This window comes from Lycium barbarum, chromosome 4, assembly GCF_019175385.1.
Source record: "Lycium barbarum isolate Lr01 chromosome 4, ASM1917538v2, whole genome shotgun sequence".
Lineage (NCBI taxonomy): Eukaryota > Viridiplantae > Streptophyta > Magnoliopsida > Solanales > Solanaceae > Lycium > Lycium barbarum.
Genome location: NC_083340.1, coordinates 11,037,486 through 11,060,668, shown reverse-complemented (window position 1 = coordinate 11,060,668; position 23,183 = coordinate 11,037,486). Strand labels below are relative to the sequence as shown.

The following is a 23,183-nucleotide window of genomic DNA, read 5'->3' as shown; positions in this document are numbered from 1 at the left end:
AAAAGGAAGTAGAGCGAGGTTTGGGAAAAAATGTTGAATTTTGGTTGAAATCTTGAGAGAAAGGGTGCTAAATGATTTTTTTAAAATTTTAAGGAGAATTTTTGGCTGAAATTTTAGGAGGGACAGAGAAAGGATACTAATTAATTTTTGCTATTTTTATGAAATTTTTTGGTTATCATGTGTCATATATGCTAAAGAACGGGATCTTTCATGCCAATTGTTTGAATATACTCACTGCTAAAGAATTTCTATTGTTCCACTGATTTTCCACTGAAAAATGCTCAGTGGCTATTTTCCCTGAATGTCGGTGGGAAAAACTTAAATAGAAATGTTTTCATACGAAAAAAGTAGAAAGTTTCCCAGCGTTTCGGTGGGGACCTGCTTCCCACTATGCGTTTTTCCAGAGAGCTGGTTCGATGATAATGAAGTGGAAAAGTCATATTTTATAGCATAAATTTTCCACTAAATATAAGTGTGAAAAACATCCTTTTCTAGTATTGACTGGAGTGTCAATTTCTCTTAAAATTTTACGATATTGCCTAATGGGATAATACCCCGTCAGCCCGTCCCCATTGGGCTCATGAATATCCATGAACACAACCTGCTTTATATTCACCAATTTTCCTCGTGAATTTCTAGTCCTTCCCATTCATATGTTGACAATGTTTAATCTAAACTTATATGGCATCTAGACTGATTTCATTTTCAAACTTGTCGATAATAACAAGCACCACATAACAGGTCAAGCCGTTAAATTTGCTCTTTGACGTCGAATTAAATCTCACTATTGCAGGAAAAAAAGGAACATGAGGCCTAGGACGGATTTAATTGGGTGATTTGCACATATAAGATCTTTCAGTGTCACCTTTTAAATAAACATGTATGAAAAGAAATTCTGACGTCAATCTAAAATAGTTGACAGAAATCAAATGGGAGCACTCCAAAACACCAATGACCGCAGCATAGTAACTTCAAGTTATATGCATAATAAGTAGGCGTTTGGCCATAAAAAAAAACAAATGTTTTTCACTTTATTTGGAATTTTTGAAGTTGAAGTTGTTTTTTATTATAATTTTTGCAAACAATATTTTGCTGTTTGAATGTACTGAAAGTGTAAAAAAGTGAAAATATGGTTTTAGGTGTTTATCAAATTGCAAATACAACTTCATGTTGTATTTGGAATTTTAACGGCCAAACACCAATTTTCAAATAAAGTGAAAACTTTTCCAAAAAAAAGTAGATAATTCTCATGGCCAAACGGGTAAGAAAGTCGTTTTCTGGCCTAGGAAAGTCGATATATATAAGTAGGGTCAAGGGCGACCAAACATACATCCATTACCTGGTATGTAACGTTGGCGAAATTCATATAGCGTATGTAATTCATAAGCTATAACTAAAAATATTCTTTTTTTCTTTTAACCATATGCATTTGGTTCTTCTCAAAAAAAAAAAAAAAAACTCATTTTATTCCGAACTCTGAGTTGCTGCATCTCACACTGTCTTTTGTCCAGTTCTACGTTTTATGCGAGCTTCGGGCTTTTTGAAACATTTAAAATTAGGCTATTAATGTCGGTCTTATTCTTTCTTTTATTCAAATTATAAAGGGTGTGTTTGGTATGAAATAAGAATCACAGAAAATTACTTTCTTGAAAATGCTTCTCTTAAATAAAGTAAATTTCTTACATATCTTTTGATATTTAATAAAAACAGAAAATAATATCTTAAAAGCAATTTATATAATATAGAGTTGTTATTACTATGAAGCGGAGATGGAGGATAGGAGCGCGAGAAAGGATGGAGACTATAGGGGTGAAGTTGGAAGTGGATTGTGTTGGAGGGTAAAAAAGATACAATTGAGGCGGGATGCCATTACAGAACTTGTTTTCCCAACTTTCCCTGAAAAATTATTCTCCTTATTTTATAAGAAACTTATTTATTCGGGTCATTCACACAAATGCACTTATTCGAGGGTGGTTTTTAATTTTTGATCCTCAACTTCTGAGATTCTGGGTTCAAACCCCATCAAAGCATAAAAAAAATCGCAAGGCAGAATTTCATAGAAAATTAGGCTTATTCGGGCAAAAATTAGACTTTAACTTCGGTAGAATCTCAACAGAGACAAAAAAAAAATTGCAAGGCAAGTTATGCCTTAAGGCGTAGTTTGTATATAGAAGTGAAGTTATGCCTTAACCCCTTGTTCGACATAACTTCTGCTTTAGGCATAACTTAAAACTATAGAAGTTATGTCCTATAAGGCCCAGCTTGAAACTATAGCATAACTAAATTAGGCTTTATAAGGGTTAACTATCGTGAAACCTTACCTTGAGAAATTATTATTTTTCACTGAGTCCGAGTTCAAACCCAGAACCTTGAGGTATTTTCGGCCACTTTTTTAGTAAAAGGCAAAAATTAAAGACCGGAATTTGAGGGGCAAAACTTAAAGACCAGCACGTTTGAAGACAATCCGCGCAAAAAAAATGTAAATATTCTCCAAGGAAAAAATATTTTAAAAAGAAATTGACCAGACATGAAAATATTAAAATATATTCTCTAGTAAATATTTTCCTCCGTTCCAAAGACACCGTTACCCTTCCACTTTTATCTAATTTAGAGGGGAACAATGAAAACCTTGTCAATCAAGGGTTTATTAAGTCATAACTTAAATGTGTCACTATCTGATAAACTTCTATCATATGCGTTACTTTGGCAACAAAATGTGGACATTTCTTTGATTGTTCGTGTCATCCTGGGGCAAGAATCATAATCTTCCCTGTATCGTTCTAATTTATCAGATGTGCGCAAAAAGACAACCTTTAATAACACAAGCATTACAATCATCTTGTAAAGGGATAGATAGATAAAAACCGCACAATAACTAGAACTAATATTGACCTCACTATCCTGCACACTATCTATCGGCAGGCTTGGCAATGATAAAATCACTTTGCAGTAGGAGGCTGGCATCCTCTTTACGCAACGTGATACACTAAGTATTACATCAGCTCAAATTTCCTGTAATCTAAAACAAGACCAAAACTCGAACAACATTTCCTAGTGTTATGTAGCAACTTCATCAACATCAGAATGGAATACGAAACTAGGAAGAATAGTTGTAATATCCCTGCGGAAAACATTAATCTCATCAGACAACGAAAATATCAGCCAAGGTGTTTCTGATATATCAGTTGAGAAACTACGGTTAGTTGGTTACCTTAGATAGGAAGTGTCATTATTTTTAGTAGTGAAGGATTTCTACCCACGAAAATCCGCCATTCAGACTTGTCAATCTTTCCGTCCTGATTTGAGTCTGCTTCCATAAAAGTCTACATAAAGAGGTAAACAATCTATAGTTATTCAAAATTCCACGAGATCGATAAAAGCAAGAAAACAGTTCCATGAATGAAAACTGCCATCTCCCACTGACACAAAATGCATTGGCCTCTTAACCTTGGGGCCTCTTCTTAGACAGAATGATAAAGGTTTCTATGGTTGTGTCTAGGACAATGGAATTTAATTAGCCATTTAGTAAATTACCTTATCAAGTATAGCCTCTATGGTCTCATCAGCCAACTTCATCTCAGACTCCCATAGAAGTGCAATCAATATTTGTTTAACCTGCCAAAAAATTTGCAGATAATTAAAAAACCTGCACATATTTCACAATAGAAACAAAAAATCAATTATTGCATCGTAATCTTGGCATAAACCTTCATCAAACATAGATGTCACAAGTAAATAGACAAAAGACCTACTGCTTCCGAGTCCCAAGATAGCTGCAAAGAACTTCAAGAGAAGGGGGGAAAGCATAGTGATGGTATTTAAGGCGAGCCAAAGCCACCCAATAAAGACGAGTGTTAAACGGCTGGAAATGCCTCAGTCAAGTCTTGTACAAAAGCTTTGGTTACAAGGTAAGGTAAATTGTACAGAAGTTTTTTAATTCCTTTTCTGATAAGTACGTATTGTCTGGAAGATAATACAACTCAAAATAAGGCAGAAAGCAACTGAAGAATAGACCAGCTGGAAGAGTGAAAATTGAATGGTATCCTATACCTAGAAAGAAAAACTCTAGTTGCCCACTGATACTATCAATGCTACTGTTTCAGTTAAAGTATCACATTAGTTGAGGGCGTAAACTGTAAATTGTAGTCCAATCTACAATACTAGGTGTGAGCCCACCTGCTCCAACCATGGTGGGCAGATAACATGTGCTTGTGAGCTAGACTGTATGTCCAATTAATTAGTCTAGGTATGCACAAACTGACCCAAACACCACCAATATAAATGAAGCTTCAGTCAACTACAATCATGAAGTTTAAGCGAATATTTTATAACTTCCAAGAACCCTTCCTTTTCTTATAACAATGGAGTTCAAGCCAACTTTTGCATATCTCGACTAATCCATTGAATACCTCCTACCTCTCACCAATATAGGTGCAGTTCCCTGGGACCTAAGTGTATAATATGACAGACCACACGAAACTCAATATCTAGGAAAAGAAAATTATATTGATCTTTTTGATAAAAAAGAAAAATTAAGTAATTATATAACAACATGGTCACTATTTTATACAATTAAATTTCCTCCAAAGAGAACTGTGAGACATTATGTAATGCTGAAAGACATGCAAACAAAGCCCGAGTATGATACTTCAGCTGTCTACTGCACTACGGTTTTAGCAAATACCTTTACAAGAACCTCAAGTATGGGATGTGACAGAAAAGCAAAACTAAATATCTAGGGAAGTAAATAACTTTCGTGCCCAAGAACAATGACAACATAAGACAACAAGACTCCCATTAGGGCATTGCCAAGGAAACTTGACGTAGAATTACGTATAATTAGAATCTTCAATTGTTTGTTTTTCTATCTTTTTTTTGTCAAATAAATAAATAACGTAGAGGTCACGGATTCAAATCGGGAAATAGCTTCTTATCGAAATGCAAGATAAGGATTCGTAATTCATACAATTGACCCAATGTGGTCCAATCCTTCCCTGGGCATAGCCGGAGCTTAGTGCACCGCCTACCTTTTTTAAACTAAGTATTAACTGATCTAGTCCCTTGAATCCCAAAATGCGAAGAATACATACACCAGGTAGTTATCCTTCCACGTTAAATGATAGAAAAATCGCCGTCAAATAGTCCAAGCATATCCATGCCAAACTAATTGATGCTCAAATAACTAAATAATTTGATTTATCGAATAGACACTAGTTTCTCCATGCCATAAAATTTTAATTACCACAATAGCTGACCTCAACTAGTTTGTCATTGAAGCTAAGTGAATAGATACAAAAAGGCATTTTCACATAGTTTGATTGACTGCAATATAGAACCATACCAACAACAAAGGCTAGGCCTTAATCACAAATTAAACCACTTAAAGTTGTCTACAGGAATCTTATATAACCATTCGGCTCTATTCAGACTCATTCATTTCAACACGGGTAAGAAAATATGTTTGTTTACAAGTAAGAATTTGCAGATCAAACCAATTCAAAACTGTGAAAAAGGCCCATATTTTACCTTGAAACCGCAGCTGCAACAGCTCCAGCCCATAGATGCTTAGTAGTATTCAAAGCAGCACCACCGCTTAGCACCTTCTTCTCCTCCACCTTTTCAACTTCCCGACACATTCCAACTTCACCCTCCCGTACGAAATCTCTAATACTAGCAGATTTTGACGTAATAAGAAAGATGCCGTCAATACTAACAGATAACTGGTCAATGTATTAATTGGCCACAGAAGAATATAATAAGCGCGGCCACCACCCCTTGGACATGTAGCAGTAAGAGTGCTTGTTCTTCCATCTTTTAATTTCTTAGTTTTATAGAAACCATGAGAAAACAAGAAGGCCAAAGTTTCTCACTCTGTTTTCTTTATTTTTCTTTCAACAATCAAATACTACAAGCAGCAATTATTACATGTCAAACCAAGTCCGTGCTATTAGGAGTTAGGACACATTTTCATTCTTCAGCAATCAAGCCTAGCTATCATCCTTGGATAAATAGAGAAACCAAATACAACAGTTCCACAGGGTAATAAAGGAAGAAAAGGAGCCACTCTCAACAATTACAAACCATTTTCTTGAATTCCTATACACAAAAGAAAGCATTTTGATACCCATTGACACTACCATGAGTTATGGAAAATTTCAGAGAATAACATTTGGCTCCAAATCGCTTAGAAGCCATTACACTGAATAAGAATTCCCAGATTACGTATCGTATTACTACTGTTAGAGTATCTATCATTATCAATTGTTTTTCCCTAATCAGACAGGTCCAAGGCAAGGTGATCCAGTCTCGCAAAACCTTTTTATTCTTGTTTATCTTTTCATTGAGACGTCTATCATTCCTCTCCATCCAAATGGACCAGAAAAGGCAGGAAGGAATAGCAGTTGTGTAGTGCTTGTTGTCCCTTGATGAAGACTGCTCGTATCAGCTGCTCAGTGCAAGTTTAATGCATCCTGGCATGACCCACAAAATAGCAAGAAAGATTCTCCAGATCTCTCTAGTGAAGCAGTGGGTGATTTACCGATTCATTGACACTTCCACACAAAAAGCATCAGCCACACAAAAACGCTTCCTCTTTTTGCAAGGTGTCATGGGTTAAACACGTGAAACAGGTGGCTGTCGGAGCTGCAATTGTTCTCCACAGCCAGTCCGGTTAAATGCCTCCCAAGTAAACTTACTGTCTGTCTGAAACTTCCACCACAGTAAGTCAGCAACCTGATCTTGAGAGACAGCCTCCAATTTCAGCAGCAATTCATTTACATCTTCAAATTCCCAATCAAATAGGCGGGACCAATGAACTTTACTTTGACAATATTACTATTCTATGAAAATGTCAATTCCCAATAAGCATCCAGCGTTCTTGGATCATATATAACAACAACATCATACCCAATGTGGTCCCACAAGTGGGGTTTGGAGAGGGTAGAGTGTAACGCAGACCTTTCCCCTACCTTGTGTGAGGTAGAGAGGCCTCTTGGATCATATATAAGCTTCCAAAGATATATACTTAAATAATTTTGTATATGATGTTGACCATTCATCTATAGTATTACCCTATCAGATTCAAACTTGTTTCATTTCAATTTCAGGAAAACCAAAACTATTCATACTATATGGTTCAGGCAGAGGCATGGGGTTGATCTTGTCATGAGCTCAGGTGTTCCATTTATGGATGATGTAAATATGACTTTTAGAAACTACCAAAAACATTGTTCCTGTAGCAACTTCTAAGTTAAAGGCAGTTGTTATTGACTCTTAAAAAGACAGAAAATGATAACACCTGAAGTCTGAAGATAACAATTAAAAATATTAAAAAAATAACTTAAGATAACTAAATAGCACTGAAGATGATATTACTAGACTTATAACGTGTACACATAAGGAAACTCACCATTATTACTATTTTTTTAAACTGGTATGGTCACCATTTGGTCTGATATTAAGAGTGCAATAACATTTGATTTCTATGAGAAAGAAGACCTGATAAAAAACTCAAAATATCAAAATTGAAGTACCTCCTCGATAGGCCTGCCTAGAAAACTCAAGCAGCGTTCTGATTGCCATCAGCTTCTGCAATTGTATTGGAAGGGATAAGAAGGAAATTGTAACACAACCCTAGCGTAGTCGAATAAACCAAGCGAAAGAAATATTCACTTCTTATTTTTCAAGTGAAGCTCTGGTATCATCTCAACCACGGAAGGATTCTCCCTTATAAAGTTTATCAAAAACTCAGTTGTAGTTGCATCAAATGAGAACCCCTTTCCAGCCATTACCTTCATGAAAGTTGCCATTTCACTAATTCTGTTGCACCTGAGAAATCCTTGCACAATAACATTGTAAGTGACATTGTTTGGTAAGCAACCGTTGTCTTCCATTTTTCTTAGAATATCTTTAGCTTCATCAAACAACCCTTCAAGACAAAATCCATTTATCATAGCAGTGTATGTTCTCACATCCGGAAGCAATCCAATGAAAGAAAGCTTCTCAAAAATCGAACGAGCTTTGTCGAGTTTATCATTTTTGCATAATCCACTAATGATAATATTGTAGAATACAATATTGGTATTTTCTCTCTTTCTTTCCAACTTATTAAAGAGTGACATAGCCTTTTCAACAAGTCCGTACTTAAAATAACCATTGAGCAAAGTGCAATGAGTGTATATATTAGGTATGGGGCCCGCAGATAGCATGTCGGCATAAATTTTTTCAGCATCACCAATTCTTCCAACTTCAAAAAGACCTTGCAAGATAGTAGTGTAGGTAAAAGTATCAGACTTTGATCCCTTTTGAGAAATTTCACCAAATAATTGCATGGCCTCAACCAATTTCTTTTTCTTACAATATCCATTTATTAGTATAGTATAACAAATAATGTCAGGCTCAATGCACTTATCTATCATGATATCAAAAATGCTTCTCGCTCTATCCATTTGACCACGCAAACAATATCCATCCATTATCGCATTGTAAGTGAATTTATCAGGATTTACACCTTTTCTTATCATATGTCTCATTACTTCCTCGGCATCTTCAACTTTTCCTTCTTTACAAAGTCCATCTGTCACTATGTTGAAGATGTGAACATTTGGATAAATATTAAGGTTCACCATCTCAGAGAACAAAGTCCTAACCTTTTCCCACTGACCAAGCTTACAGAAACCATCAATCAATGAACTATACGTGACTATGTCAGGAGAAATGCCTTTCTGCTTCATCTCGTTCAAAAGGTTTATAGCAATATCTAAATTTCTATCTTTGCAGAGGCCATCTATGACGATGTTGTAGTTAACTATGTTGGGCTTAGTGTTCCCTTGTTCCATTAACCGGAGCAAACTTAAAGTTTTTTGAGTATGACCCTTTTTGCTAAGCCCATTCATGACAGTTGCATACATGACTTCATCGGGTTCACAAATCTTCTCTCTCACCAATTTCTTAAACAACTCAACTGCATCTTTGACCTTATTTTCGGCAAAAAATCCCCTGATTAGGGTAGTAAAGGTGATATCATTAAACGAAATGCCAGTCTTCAAGTAAATGGACAACACCGAAAATCCATAATCAGCACGATGCATCAGGCAATAACTGTTAATCACGATATTCAAGATGAAATCATTAATGGGGATACCTAATTTCTGCATTTCTTGAAAAAGAGAAATGACAGAAGAATAATGCTTCATATTTAGCATAGTTTTAAATAATTGACTGAAGACAAGAAGTGAAGGAAGAGGCTGTGTTGTAACCATTTGATGGAAGAGAGTAACAGCATCATCTAAACACTTGACCTTCTCAAAATTAATGTTTAACCCAAGTTTACCTTTTACTGAAATGGATTTATTACTATGACATGAAGAATAAGCTCTAATAGTTGTTGTAGTAAAGAAAGAGATAAAGGGAATAATACCATTGTGAGGGCAAAGCAGAGAAATTCTCCTCATCTCTTTACTGAATTGCTGGTATTCTATTTGGTGTGCCCTCATTTTGGAAGAAATAGGAAATGAGCAAGTTGGGTCATATTAAATATAATACGAGTCAAAGCATATCATTATCAATTATAGGGTCAAAAATTTTCAATCTGTTCAAAACTTGTTTTGAGTCAAAATGAGTCAATTAACAATTCATAAACTCATACAACAAAAAAAATCCAAAATTCCATCCTTTTTTATTTTGCTTTAACAAATTTGGTGACTAATTAATATATTTATTCTTTTAAATTATTAGCTTACGTTCTTCCAGTCAAGAATTCTCACATTTAGAAAATGATGGTGGCGGAGATGAAAATATTGCAATAGATGTGTGAGCATACGAGGAGAGATAGAATTAGAAATGAAGATCCTCCTTTCATGAGCTAGCTTTTGGGTTGAGTTAGACCAATGTCCATTTCTTTATCATGGTATCTAAAGCTTCTATGTGTTTTAACTGATGATATATTTGTCAAAAAATTTGTTTTTACATTTAAAGTGGCTAAACACTGAATAGTTTTAAAATCTTGCATAAAACTTAATTAGCGAGTACTAGTTACCACCGAAGTTTACTTGCAACCCGACCTTATGAAAATCCATTTTAATTTCGTTGATTTTTTTTTTCTCTCTTTTTTGCTTTTTGTGTAAAAGAACTCAATTTTTCTAGATATAAATATTCAAGTCATTATTAAACATAACATAAAGACAAAAAGTAATTTGAATATCCTTTAGGTAAATCAACTTGTGTTTTAATCATCTATTTCAATATTCTCTCCTAATTCGGATGGCCATGGTAGTATAGTACTAGGTGCTACTTGATCAAATTATGCTAAAATATTCACAAGTTATGCTTGTTGTCTTGTACTCAATGCATCTATAGTAGCTCTTCATTGTCTTTCAAATCACCGCCTTTAATGTAAATTGGAAAAACTGGAAGATAAAAAGTTTAATTCAAATGTTCTAAGATAGTGTATGATTTCAACATGCCAAAAATTGTTTTGACAGTTTGATTAGCTTCAAATATTCTAAGATAGTGCTCCCTTGTTCCACTAATCAGAGTAAACTAAAAGGTTTTTAGGTATGATTCCTTTTGCTAAGTCCATTTATGACAATTGCATACATAATTTCGTAGAGCTCGCAACTTTTTTCTCACCAACTTCTCAAACAATTCAACTGCATCATTTACCTTATTTTCATCAAAGAATCCCTTTAATAGGGCGATAAAGATGACATCACTAAATGAAATACCATTTTTCAAGTAAATAGGTAACACCGAAAATCAAAAATCAGCATTTAAGATGACTCCATCAATTCAATACCCAATTTTTGCATTTTTCCAAAAAGAGAAAAGACGGCGGAGAAAAGTTTAGAGAAGACAACATAAGGAAGTAGCTGTGTTGTAGCTATTTAATGGAAGAGAGTCAGAGCATCATCTAAACAATTAAAAGTTCTCAAAATTGCTATTTTCTCCAAGTTTACCCTTTACTGAAATAGATGTATTACTATGGAATGAAGTAACTTAAATGTGACATTTATCTTTTAAACTTCTAAACATACGCATTACTATGGCAACAAAATATGGACACTTCTTTGATTGTTCGTGTCATATTTGGCAAGAATCATAATCTTCTCTGTATCGTTCCAATGCACAAAAGACAACCTTTAATAACACATGCATTACAATCATCTTGTAAAGGGACAGATAGATAAAAAGTGCACGATAACACATCTAATAGTGACCTCGCTATCCTGCACACTATCTATCGGCAGGCTTGGCAATGATAAAATCACTTTGCAGTAGGAGGCTCGCGTCCTCCTCACCCGACGTGATACACTTAGCATTATCATCAGCTCAAATTTCCTGTACTCTAAATAAACCAAAACTCGAAAAAACATTCCATACATCTAATAAGCTAGACAAAAAGAAAAAGAATAATCCTAGTGTTATGTAGCAACTTCATCAACTTCAGAATGGAACACGAAACTAGGAAAAGTAGTAGTAATATCCCTGCGGAAAACATAAATCTCATCAGATGATGACAACATAAGCCATCCTATTCCAGATATATCAGTTGAGAAACTTTGGTTACCTTAGATAGGGAAGTGTCATTATCTTTAGTAGTGAAGGATTTCGGCCCACAAAAATCTGCCATTCAGATTTGTCAATCTTTCCATCCTGATTTGAGTCTGCTTCAACAAAAGTCTACATATAGAGATAACAATCTATAGTTATTCAAGATTCCATGAGATCGATAAAAGCAAGAGAACAGTTCCATGAATAAGAATGCCCTCTCGGTGACACAAAATGAATCGGTCTCTTAACCTCGGGGCCTCTTCTTAGGACAGAGTGATAGAGGTTTCTCTGTCTATGTCTAGGACAGTGATTTTAATTAGTCATTTAGTAAATTACCTTATCAAGTATAGCCTCTATGGTGTCATCAGCCAACTTCATCTCAGACTCACATAAAAGTGCAATCAACATTTGTTTAACCTGCCAAAAAAATTGCAGATAATTTAAATTAAAAAAAAAAAAAAAAAAAAACACTGCACATGTATCACAGTAGAAACAAAAATTTAACTATAGCATTGTGTGATCTGGGCATAACTTTTTATCAACCTTCAAAGACACAAGTAAATAGAGAGTAAATCCTCAAAATACCCCCAACGTTTGACCAAAATACCAACTACACACCTAACCTTTGCGGGGGTCCTATTACCCCCTGGACATATTTTTTCAGTAGCAAAATGGCCCTTTTTTGCTGATGTGGCGGATCAATCAGCCAACCCCCAAATATTAAATGGCGGTTGTCCACACGTGCCTGGCCCACATGCCACGTCATCGTCTTCATTAGGAGTCGAAAAAAAAAATCACACCATATCAACTCAAAGAATCTCCAACCAAGCAACAAGTAGCAACTCCAAACAAGCAATTTCCAATCTCAAATCTCTTTAACAAGATTAGATTTTTCAACCTTGGTTTTTTTTTTTTTTTTCCAGATCTGTCGCTTTTTTTTTTTTAATTTGATTTGGAAAAACAGTGATTATAATCCAAAGAAACCCAAATGTGAAAGAAACCAAGGTTAATTTGATCAAACAATCAAGAATTTAAAGAAATCCACTTGGTGTTCTTCATAGCTTTCTCCACAATGGAGTTCAATTTTCTCCCCAAATCAACTCAAAGAATCTCCAACCAAGCAACAAGTAGCAACGGAGTTTAATTTATGAATTTATAATGGATATTATTTTGACAAAAAAAATGGAGATGGATATATGTGGCCTAAAAATGGTGAAGAAGAAGATGAAGTAGCCTAAAAATGGAGGGAGTGCAAATTTATCTACGTGGCATCATATGTGGCAGCTTAGTTGGCGTCCAAAACACGTCAGATGCAGATTTTTGAAGGCCGTCACGGCCACTGGGCGGTGTATTCACGCACTCTGCCACATCAGCAAAAAAGGCCATTTTGCTACTGAAAAAAATTGTCCAGGGGGGTAATAGGACCCCCGCAAAGGTTAGGTGTGTAGTTGGGATTTTGGTCAAATGTTAGGGGGTATTTTGAGTATTTTCTCAGTAAATAGACCAAAAACCTACAGCCCCCGAGTCCCAAGATAGCTGCACAGAACTTTTAGAGAAGGTGGGGAAGCTACTGATTGTATTTAAAGCGAATCAAGGCACTCAGTAAAGATGGGTGTTAAATGGCTTGAAATGCCACAGTAAAGTCTTTTACAAAAGTTTCTTAATTCCTTTTTTGAAAAGCAACTGAAAAATAGAATAGGAATGGAAGTCAGTCATCAAATATTAAAATAGAACACGAATGGAAGAGTAAATATTGAATGGTATTCTATGCCTAGAAAGAAAAACTCAAGTTGCCCTCTGATACTATCATCGCCTCTGTTTCAGTTAAAAGTCTCACTTAGTTGAGGGTGTCAATTGTAGTCTCTTTATAAGATGTGGAGTTAGGCCTCAGGCTCAAATTTCTTAATATGGTGTGGTATCAGAACAGGCAGATGTTCTGAGTTGTCCTGCTTTCACCCATTATCAAAGAGAAATTTTCTTTTGAAAAGAATCAAGCATGTACATCTCTCCTGTGTGGTTCGCGAGCTATTGCACAGGAGCTGAGTTTATCCTGTGCGCACCCAAAGGGTAGCGGCCGCAGGTTCCCATGTCATTAAAAAAAAAAAAAAAAAAGGAAAGAAAGAAAGAATCAAGCATGTACATGATAGGGCGTAGTGAAGACATAATAACAAAACTAAGAGTAGGCTTTCTAATAACTTGAGCCTTTAGATTAGGTGGTCACATATTTGAACATGTATCACAGCTAGACCCATCCATGATGTTGGATTAATTATTACTGGATCCCATGTTAGGTTATCCATGCTTCATATGTCAACTACGTGCATTAGAATCCCCAGATTAGTTGAGGGCTATAAGGGCTATAAGTGATCATATCTTCATATGGTGCTAGCTTTTGAGTTGAGTTACGCTCAGAGTCTATTTTCCTAACAGCTTCATACTCATTTTCTGGTGGAAAAAAGATAAGTGAGCTGTATTCAACCCTTTGTGTGTGGTCATAAAATACCTCAAAGTGATTATCCACTGTTAAAAGTGTAAAAGGAAAAGAGGATTTTTCGGCTTTTTAACTATCAACCGCAGAAAATTTGGGGAGCACTGATAACTAACACGGAGGGGATCTTATTCATGCAAAAGATAGCACTCATTCAGTCCGAGAAAGGAATTAGGCAACATGACAGACACAACTCCAACTCTTCAGCAAGTCAAACATTAATGAGATGCCTACATATAGTTGCTTTTCCACATAGAAACAAGGACAAAGTATGTAAGAAAAGAATACCTCTTCCCTCTCAATGAACCCTGTGCCATCTAGATCATATAGCCTAAACGAAACTGCATGGCAAGGAAAATTTGAGTTTCAATATAAATGCTTTTATGCTAATAATGCTGAAAATTGAACAAGTCAAAGCGCCAAAGAACTATATTGTTATCTTTTCTTTAACTTACAATTGACCTTCTCTTCTTGCGGGGCATTGGGGTGGAAGACATGAAGTCCCCTCACGAAATCACCAAAGTCAATGAGCCCTTTTTGCTTCACATCAAAGAGACTAAAAATCTACGAGCAGAGAGTTCCAAAGGGAAATTAATATCCCAAAAATCAATAAAATTTAGTAGCTGTTCATGCAAAAATATACATTAGCTCAATATGTTGCCAACTTCGCACATCCTATAATCACCAGAATTATGATACCAGTATCAATATGGGTGCTTCTTATATATATAATATATGCCTACCTGAGCAACTGTAATATAGAATGCTCTAAGTCTCTTAAAGAGCTAATCAATCAGTACTATACCAAACAGAACTGAAGCAAAGAATCAGTGACGTATCGTACCTGATTTGCAAAGAGGTTTTCTTTCTTTCTGTTCTTGAATAAAGCCAACTGAAATTCTTCCTGCACATCCACCGTGATTTTTCCATGTATAAGAACCATACTTATATTTTGGTAATTAACAATCAAAAGTAAATATATAACGCAAGTTCAGTAATATCACAGTTACATTGTTCCAGAGAGTACTGCACTAGATTATATCATGCTGAATTTGCAGTAAGCTAAAAGATTTGCAAACAAAAACTAGAATATGATGGTAACCTTGCTGGTCAGAATTACATTTAGTTAAATGTGCTTGTGGGCTAGACAGGATGTCCAGTCAATTATTCAAGGTGTGCACAAACCGACCCAAACACCACCAATATAAAATAATGATGCTTCAGTCAACTACTTCCATGCAGTTTAAGAAATATTTTTTTTGTGATAGCCGTGGTGTCGCAGCTAGCTTGCGCGCACCTCGACAATTCCACAGGGCACCAACTAACTCCTACTAGGACAGATACCCGGTAACTATGTCCACCAAATGTTGGACAGATGAGAAAAAATCATCTAGTGTTTTTATCTCCGGTGAAATTGAACCCGAGGCCTCATGGTTCCTAACCCACTTCATTGACCACTAAGCCACACCGTTAGGTGCTAGTTTAAACAAATATTTTGTAACTTCGAAGTACCTTTCCCTTTTTTTTTCTTTTTTTTTTCTTTTTTTTTTTTTTTTTTTTTTTGACAATGAAACTTCCAAGGACCTTTCATTTTTAATAACAATGGAGTTCAGGTCAATTTTGTCTTTGCACATCTGGATTAATTATCTGATACCTGGTACCTCCCACCAATCAGGTACAATTACCAAGGACCTTAAGTGTGTATAATATAACATGCCACAAAAAACTCAATAGCTCGGAAAAGAAAATTGTATTTATGGTTTTGATAAAAGAGAAGAAAAAAATTAAGTAATTATATAACAACGTGGTCACATTAATATAGTCAAATTTCCTCCAAAGAGAATAGACTGTGCGACATTATGTAATGCTGAATATGTGTAAGCTGAAAGACAAGCAACGAAAGCCCAAGTACGATGCTTTAGCTATTTACTGCACTATGATCTTGGCAAATACCTTTGCAAGAACCTCAGATAGGGGACAGAAAAGCAAAACTAATTTATTTTTGAAAGTAAATAACTTTCACCCATGCCCGAGAACATGACAATAAAAGAAGCTTTCTCAATGCTTTTCCTTCAATAAATGCTTGTTCAGGCATACCCGTAAATAACAAATGCGTTCTCAATTTCTTGTCACCAAGCCAAAATATTCTCCAAAACCTACCGCTTTAAGCAATCAACTACAAATGAAAAAAAAAAAAAGGAAAAGAAAAAAGAGAACATAACATTGCCCGGGGGTGATAGTCAAAGACACAGAAAACATATACTCTAGTAATGAAAGTAATAACTTGGAAAACTCATCTGAAAGGATGCACCAGGAACCACAACCTTACGCTAAAAACAAACAACCAGATTCACCAGTTTAGTAGAATTACCTTGCTTATCAGCCCATCATCAATTACCGAACTACTAATACTCTTGAACAGCTCAAACAATGCTTCTACTTCACTAACACTAACTGCAAAAGCAGAAAACAAGAGAAAGGCAAACAAATAAATAAAGGAATGAGGGAGGGTTAGATACTAGAAACGAATACCCATTGGAAGTGTGTGGGGCAAAATATAAGCACAAAAACGTTTTCTTTGAATAAGTGTAAGCATTATGACTGTCTAATGATTCAGCTCTCCAACTTTAGGCAACTAAAACCAATAAGGAAAAATAAAATAAAACAGATGCTCCAAAACAACGTATGAACAATGTACATGGTTTTAGCACCTTAAAAATGGAAAGGAAATTCTAGATGGTTACTTAGACTTCTCTTCAGAATCACTCTGATTGTTCATTAGAAGACTTCAGTCACGAGACAAGTTCAGAATATCACGTAATACATACACACTTAAAGCATCAATAAGTAACTTACACGCTGTTTGTGACGCAAGGACTGTAGGATCTTCGTGTCCACGAAACTGCTTTTTCACCTTAGAACTAAAGCAGCCCATTTACCGGAGAATGGTAATCGAAGAGGAAGCACACGGACTAGACAAAACGCCTAGAAACCAGCTTCACTACAATATATCATCAAAACCATCTTAACCTTGCAAATTACACGAACCAAATACACAAACCAATGTACAAAACAATTAGTATATTAGCTTGGGTAAATCCTATATAACATATAGAGCCACACAACAAAAGATAGAAAAAGAATCAACAGAAATCAATTCCATAAATTTCTTATATTCTAAAGAAATGAATCTTGGGCCTAACTCAACCCCAAAAGCTATTGCTCATGAGGTGAGGATTGCCCTAGTCCATACAAGGAGACCATATACCCTTTCACCCACGATGTGGTACTCTTAACATATATAACAAGTAACTCAACTTTAAACAAATGATACAATACAAAACTCATATTTTTCTCTCTTCAGTAACCTCATCCACATCTCATAAAGATCCAACCTTTAGCAAAAAAAATTGTTTTTTTAAGCACCAAAATCAGTATTTACTCGAAAATCATCAGACCTACACAAAAATAGATAGGAAAAACAGGGAAGAAAGGGAGATTAAGAACAAATACTGACAAATTAAATTATGATCCTAGTAACAAGAATCAATCAGTAGTTTAGGCATTACAAAGCTAAAATATTGTCCTAATTATCATTTAGCCCTACCCAAAGTCACACAAATCACCCCACCACCACCACCAAGAAGGTCACAAAAACCCTCCAAGTGAAATATCAAGAAAATCTTCACTTAAAACTCTTAATGAAAAAAAAAAAGATCAAAACTTTAACATCAAAATCTTCAAATTTGATCTCAAATCCAAAAGGGTCCATAAATATCAATACTTTACATCACCAAATAAATATAACCTTTATTTTTTCCCCAAAAAAAAAAAAAAACACCCTCAGAAATCCAAGTACCTAAAAGAAAAACATTAAAAAAAACAAACCAAAAAGAGGAAATTTAGAAACATACCAACAAAAGGGTTGGAGAGAAAAAACTAAAACTTGTTAAGAGAAAAGAGGTAAACTTTCAAAGGGGTTTTGGGTAATCCAGGATTAAATGTGTGTGTATATATATGTATGCAGACTATATATACACACACATCTAGACCTGTGATGTGATCAACGACTGTGATTGGTCACCAGAAAAGAAAAAAGAAAAAAGTAGCTCTTGGAAAAGAGAGAGATTGAACTTGAAGCGGCTAAAGAGATGAAGATCAGAAAAGAGGGACAAAGAAAAACAAAACAGTGGGGTACGTGATGTACACGCGCACTTATAAGAGCGTGGAAGTGAACTGATTTCCACGTGGACAATTTGTCGGGACTTTAGATACATGGAAGAAAAAAAAGTTAGAAATAAAATTAGAAATAGAATCTCTATTAATAATTCGAAATTATGAGGCGTGTAAATGAAAAAGATTTTAAGACCTCTAACAAAATAAAGGAGGATGAATTTTATATTTTATATATCCCGACACAATATTTGATTATTTATACTCCTTTTGTGTCTTTACGTAAGATTTTCGCTTTCCGATATTCAAACTGAATGAACTTTGATTAATATTTTATAATGTATTTTTTCATCACATTGATTCGAAAAAAGTTTCAATTTATAGTACTTTTCGTGTAGTTTTTAAATTTATAAATTTTAATCTTAAGATATTAAGTTAATCTAATCCAATTTAATTTTAAAATTTAGTTAAATTGATGCTCGAAAAGCAAAAAATGTCATACAAATGGACGGAGAGAGTATTAGACTTCAAAGAATACTAAAAGTGCCTATTCGGATTTTATTTGAAGAAGTATGTCGTGTGGATTGGTTTGGAATAATTGGTTTTGGGAAAGGATTGCATTTCGCTCTGATTTGTAAAATGGAGTGCACCTTTTTGAGAATTACTAAGGCCCGTTAGCCCATGGATATCAAAAAAAAAAAAAAAAAAACACATTTTTTTTGAAATTTTGGAGTTGGTCATAGTTTTTAAAATTGTAGTTTTTTGTGGAATATAGGGTTAAGTGAAAAAAAAAATTGAAAAATAAGTTTTTTGAGTTTTTTATATTCTGGAATGCAACTTCAAATTGCATTCGGAATTCTTATGGCCAAACGCTGAAAAGTCAAAAAAATGAAGAAAAAAAATCCGGAATAAAGTGAATAATTCTTATGGCCAAAAGCCAACTAAAACTCTAAATAATGATGACTCTTTTATTAATTGGGGTATCTATGGTTTTCAAGAAACCGACTTAACCAACCGAATCGTATCATACCGAATTGCTTTTTAGGTATTTTTAAATAAAACTGACGATTTTTAAGTAAATTTATAACCGTATCAAATAATTAGGTTGGTGTTTAGTTTTATAAAAACAAATCAAAAAGATACTGAACCGTACCGAATAAGTTTATATGTGTAAAATATATTCTATATATTAAATTTAAATATTAAGAAATTGTCCTTGGGTTTTGGGATGATGAAACGACTATAAGCCGGCAACATAATCAACACCTAAATTTTCAACGTTGAAACCTATTATACTACTCCAATTAAAATTAAATTAATTCTAGCTTCTCGAGTAGCAACTAGCTTGTAAGGTACAAGGTATTTCAACGATCTTGGATAGAAAGCTACAAAGTATTAGATATCTTTCTTCTCGAATGATTTTAAATTTATCTTATTGGATACTTAATCTTAGTAGAGTCTGTTCTTGAATTCCATCTTGATTGTTTTTTGCCCCCTTGTGCGATCTAAATTATATTTTTTGTCTTTGCTTAACATTGTTTTACACTATCGTAAAATAATGGGATCAATCTTTATTTTTGTCGTCTTTCATGTTTTCTTGATTCATCGCCCTCTAAATAATAAAAATGTCTAGAAAGTTTCTGCAAAAGTCTTATAGAAGTACGTATGATATCGTGTCTTCAACTTTTACCAGTGACTATAACATGATGTTCTTTTCTTAAAAAAAAAAAAATTAACCGAACCGTACTGATACCGAAAAGAAACAAAGATGATGGGAGGGTTTCGAAAAGTCTCATTTTGGTTCTATAAAATTAAATAACTGAAAAATTGGTGTGGTATAAATTTTATAAAATAACCGTCCGATCCATACCATTGACACCCCTACTTTTATATAGTTGAAACTTTTAAGAAAAAGAGATGAAATATATTAATTTGCTAGTACTCATTTATGAAAATAGAAAAAAAAACTTATTTTTTTAGCTATATAGACTGAACTAGAAAAGGAAAATTCGATAATCGCGGTCCATTCACAAAAGTATCAATAGTTCACAAGAAAAAGGAATTGTTGAAAGAAATTTGACTTTTTTTTTCTAATTCTAGAAAATTGAAAGAAATTTGACTTTTTATAAATTCTAGAAAGTAGAAATCTGTAAGTTTTGATTTCTTATTTTTCAAAACCAACTCTAGTTCCATGTTTGTTTAAACTATTTTTTTATACTTAATAATCTTTTAGCTTTATTATGCTTTTTAGTGTTTATCTTAATGGCACTTGCATATCAGAATAACATGATATATTTAATATTAAAAGATTAAAAAAATGTTATATGTACTTTTAGTTTAAAATTATAAGATTCAAAAATTTTATTTATATTTTTAAACTTCATATACAAACAAAACTAAAAGCACAAAAACTTTGATTTCCTTCTTTCTTTAAAAGCATGTGGAGAAGTCACATGCCTTTATAACCAGGAGAAAAATATTAGATTTTGGTTCAGCCTACCATCTTATGAATATTCTTATTAAAGATTATACTATTCCAAGCAAAAGTAGATTATAATTTGTGTAACCATAACTTGGTGGCCAAGGTTTAATTCTAAAGTCCTCACATATAAGAATCTAGAAAAACAATGTTAAATTCCTTTTAAAAATCAATTTTGCAGAAAGAAAAAGGGGGAATAGCCCAAGGTGATTTATGTATGGAAATTTTGGATTTTGTGGAATGTACCCCCTAATTAAGAACTCAATTACATCCGCTTAATCTTCATATTCATGATTTAGTAGTAAGTGTAACTAATTAGAGGATTATCAATTGCATGTTGCGGTATTTTAAATTATGAAAGTATGGAATGTTCTTACGAGTAACATGCCACTACTTGTATGGCATGCATGGTACCATATTCTTGCATCCTTTTCTCATATTTTAAATATTTCTTGTTCGTAATAGTTCTTACTATTGGTGCATAATTAAAGTAACGGAACCGTGATTATGTTAGCTGCGAAGAAAAAAAATATATATATATATATATACGGAACTCCTCGAGGACTACTTAAGCTACTTTAGTGCAAACCAGAAGGACTGAAATTGTTGGATGTTGCTCAGTCCTATTATAACTTAACAATCAAAAAGCTCTGGAGGGAGAGGGGCCTGCCCATCAACCTATTTTTACTTTGCTAAGAGATGACAGGTGCACAATGATCTAAAGAGAAAAAAAAAAGTGCACAACGATATATATATATATATATATATATATATTCAGAGATCCAAGGCATATAAAATTATGCAATACCAAGCATGAGATAGATCTTGCAAAGAACAAAACCTTTTTCGAATTAATTAATTAATTGGGACCCTGCAAAGTTATATTTTGATGTAATTGAAGATAAAATAGGAAGATTTCGTAAGACTCTGTTTGATGAACAAGAGTTTGATCTAATACAACTGTTGAGTTAACTTAAACAAGTATAACTTGATTTGAGGGTTTATCCATAAGCAATTTTGTTCATTTACGTGCAAACGTGCCTTTCAATGAATATATTTTTGGTGGTCTATAATTAACAAGTGAACAAGAACGTCCACATCTTGGCTTTTTAATAGGATCCCAACTGCTAAATTGACACGTAGAATAATGTCACTTTTCTTACTCCTAACTTTTAATTTTCATTTGCAGAATCAGTCTTAATGATATCCAGATGTCGATAGTTGATACAAAATATTTCCATTCTTTGTAGTCTTTTCACTTTATAAAAAGTGCTCAAAGTCAGTACAACTTGTTCCAAAAAATGAAAAAAATTAATCTACATAAATAATTCTCTCAATTATCTAATCTTTTGTTATAAGGCAACAAAAGTTTGATGACAATAATTCAAAGTAATAATGTCGGCAGTTAGAAGGAAAAGACGTAAAGCGGTAAAATCTAAATTCAACATGGGAACCCACGTAATGATTATTAATTATGTATAAATTTAGCTTACTATGTTTTAACTGTTAGTGGGCGTTTGGCCATAAAAATTATTCACTTTTTTTAAAAAAAATAAAATTACTTTTTTTTTTTACTTTTAGCGTTTAGCCATAAAAATTATTCATTTTTTTTTCGGAGTTGTATTCCGGAATACTGAAAACAAGAAAAATTTGTTTTTCAAAATTTTTCAACTTTTTTCACTTTTTTACACTACATTTCACAAAAAACTATAATTTCAAAAACTATGGCCAAACACAACTCCAACTCCAACTTCAAAAATTCTAAAAAAAATGAAAACGTTTTTGGTATTTATGGCCAAACGGGCCCTTAATCTACGTTAGTTATCAGCTATATATCTATATAACCTTTTTGGTGATTGTGCTGGAAGGAAGGTGAAAAAAAAAAAACTACTTGCACTAACGAAACAGTAATAAGTTGGGTGATCTTTGATTTCTTGGTTTTCAAGATCCTTTTTTTTTTTTTTTTTTTTTTTTGTTCTCATATCATTTGTTCCAGTTAAAGGTATTAAAATTCTCGAACTCTACTCATATGACAATTAACTCTGAATCAATCAAATTAAAAATAGACTGCAATTACCATTTTTTTTATTAAATAGCTGCTCTATATTAATGGGTATGTATGTAAATGTGTGTGTGTATATACTACCATGTGTGAGGAATCCAAAATGTAAAAAAGTAAGTACACAAAGAAGGTTAAAAAAAAATTAATATCTATTGTATACTTTTACTTATTTAAGTTGTATTAACTTTCCTATAGAGAATACATATGGACACAATACTACACAAGCACTAGGGTTCAATGATAAAGAGGAAAAAGATGTGTAAACCTTGCAAGCATAGGTAAGAAGATTGAGTTAGTTCACTATCATCACTTCTAGCTAGACTCAATAAAAACATGCTGGTTATCTAAAAGATTTTAAACCCAAATAAACTCAAAACCATCATGATATATTTTGCAACAAAAAAATAATTCAATGGAATAATATATTGCCA

The 23,183-nt window shown here is 33.8% G+C and overlaps 2 protein-coding genes and 1 non-coding gene across 7 annotated transcripts; all 3 read right to left on the bottom strand.

The window, feature by feature from the left end:
- Positions 1–2,709: 2,709 nt before the first annotated feature.
- LOC132638874 (U6 spliceosomal RNA) lies at positions 2,710–2,810 on the bottom strand. Its single transcript, XR_009581936.1, has one exon. It is a non-coding gene; the product is annotated as a U6 spliceosomal RNA (small nuclear RNA).
- On the bottom strand, positions 2,796–9,509 carry LOC132635194 (putative pentatricopeptide repeat-containing protein At1g12700, mitochondrial). Of its 4 annotated transcripts, none has more exons than XM_060351480.1 (5): positions 7,533–9,509; positions 5,527–5,670; positions 3,535–3,615; positions 3,212–3,323; positions 2,796–3,121 (listed from the first exon to the last, which is right to left on the bottom strand). In XM_060351480.1, the coding sequence occupies exon 1, from the start codon at positions 9,492–9,494 to the stop codon at positions 7,668–7,670; it is 1,827 nt and encodes a 608-aa protein (XP_060207463.1). In that variant the 5' UTR covers positions 9,495–9,509; the 3' UTR covers positions 2,796–3,121; positions 3,212–3,323; positions 3,535–3,615; positions 5,527–5,670; positions 7,533–7,667. The 4 variants fall into 4 exon arrangements, with proteins under 4 accessions (XP_060207463.1, XP_060207464.1, XP_060207466.1 ...); XM_060351481.1 differs by having other exon boundaries at positions 5,527–5,664; XM_060351483.1 differs by lacking the exons at positions 2,796–3,121; positions 3,212–3,323; positions 3,535–3,615; positions 5,527–5,670 and adding an exon at positions 5,677–6,732.
- Positions 9,510–11,103: 1,594 nt separating this feature from the next.
- LOC132635193 (calcineurin B-like protein 1) lies at positions 11,104–18,207 on the bottom strand. 2 transcript variants are annotated; one of them, XM_060351479.1, is made up of 9 exons: positions 17,953–18,197; positions 16,895–17,068; positions 16,410–16,492; positions 14,883–14,942; positions 14,494–14,602; positions 14,327–14,379; positions 11,887–11,967; positions 11,567–11,679; positions 11,104–11,484 (listed from the first exon to the last, which is right to left on the bottom strand). In XM_060351479.1, exons 2-9 carry the CDS (start codon positions 16,971–16,973, stop codon positions 11,421–11,423), a joined length of 642 nt encoding a protein of 213 aa, XP_060207462.1. In that variant the 5' UTR covers positions 16,974–17,068; positions 17,953–18,197; the 3' UTR covers positions 11,104–11,420. The 2 variants fall into 2 exon arrangements, 1 of the variants encoding a protein (XP_060207462.1); XR_009580451.1 differs by lacking the exon at positions 11,104–11,484 and adding an exon at positions 12,169–12,319 and having other exon boundaries at positions 11,663–11,679; positions 17,953–18,207.
- Between the last annotated feature and the right edge of the window lie 4,976 nt (positions 18,208–23,183).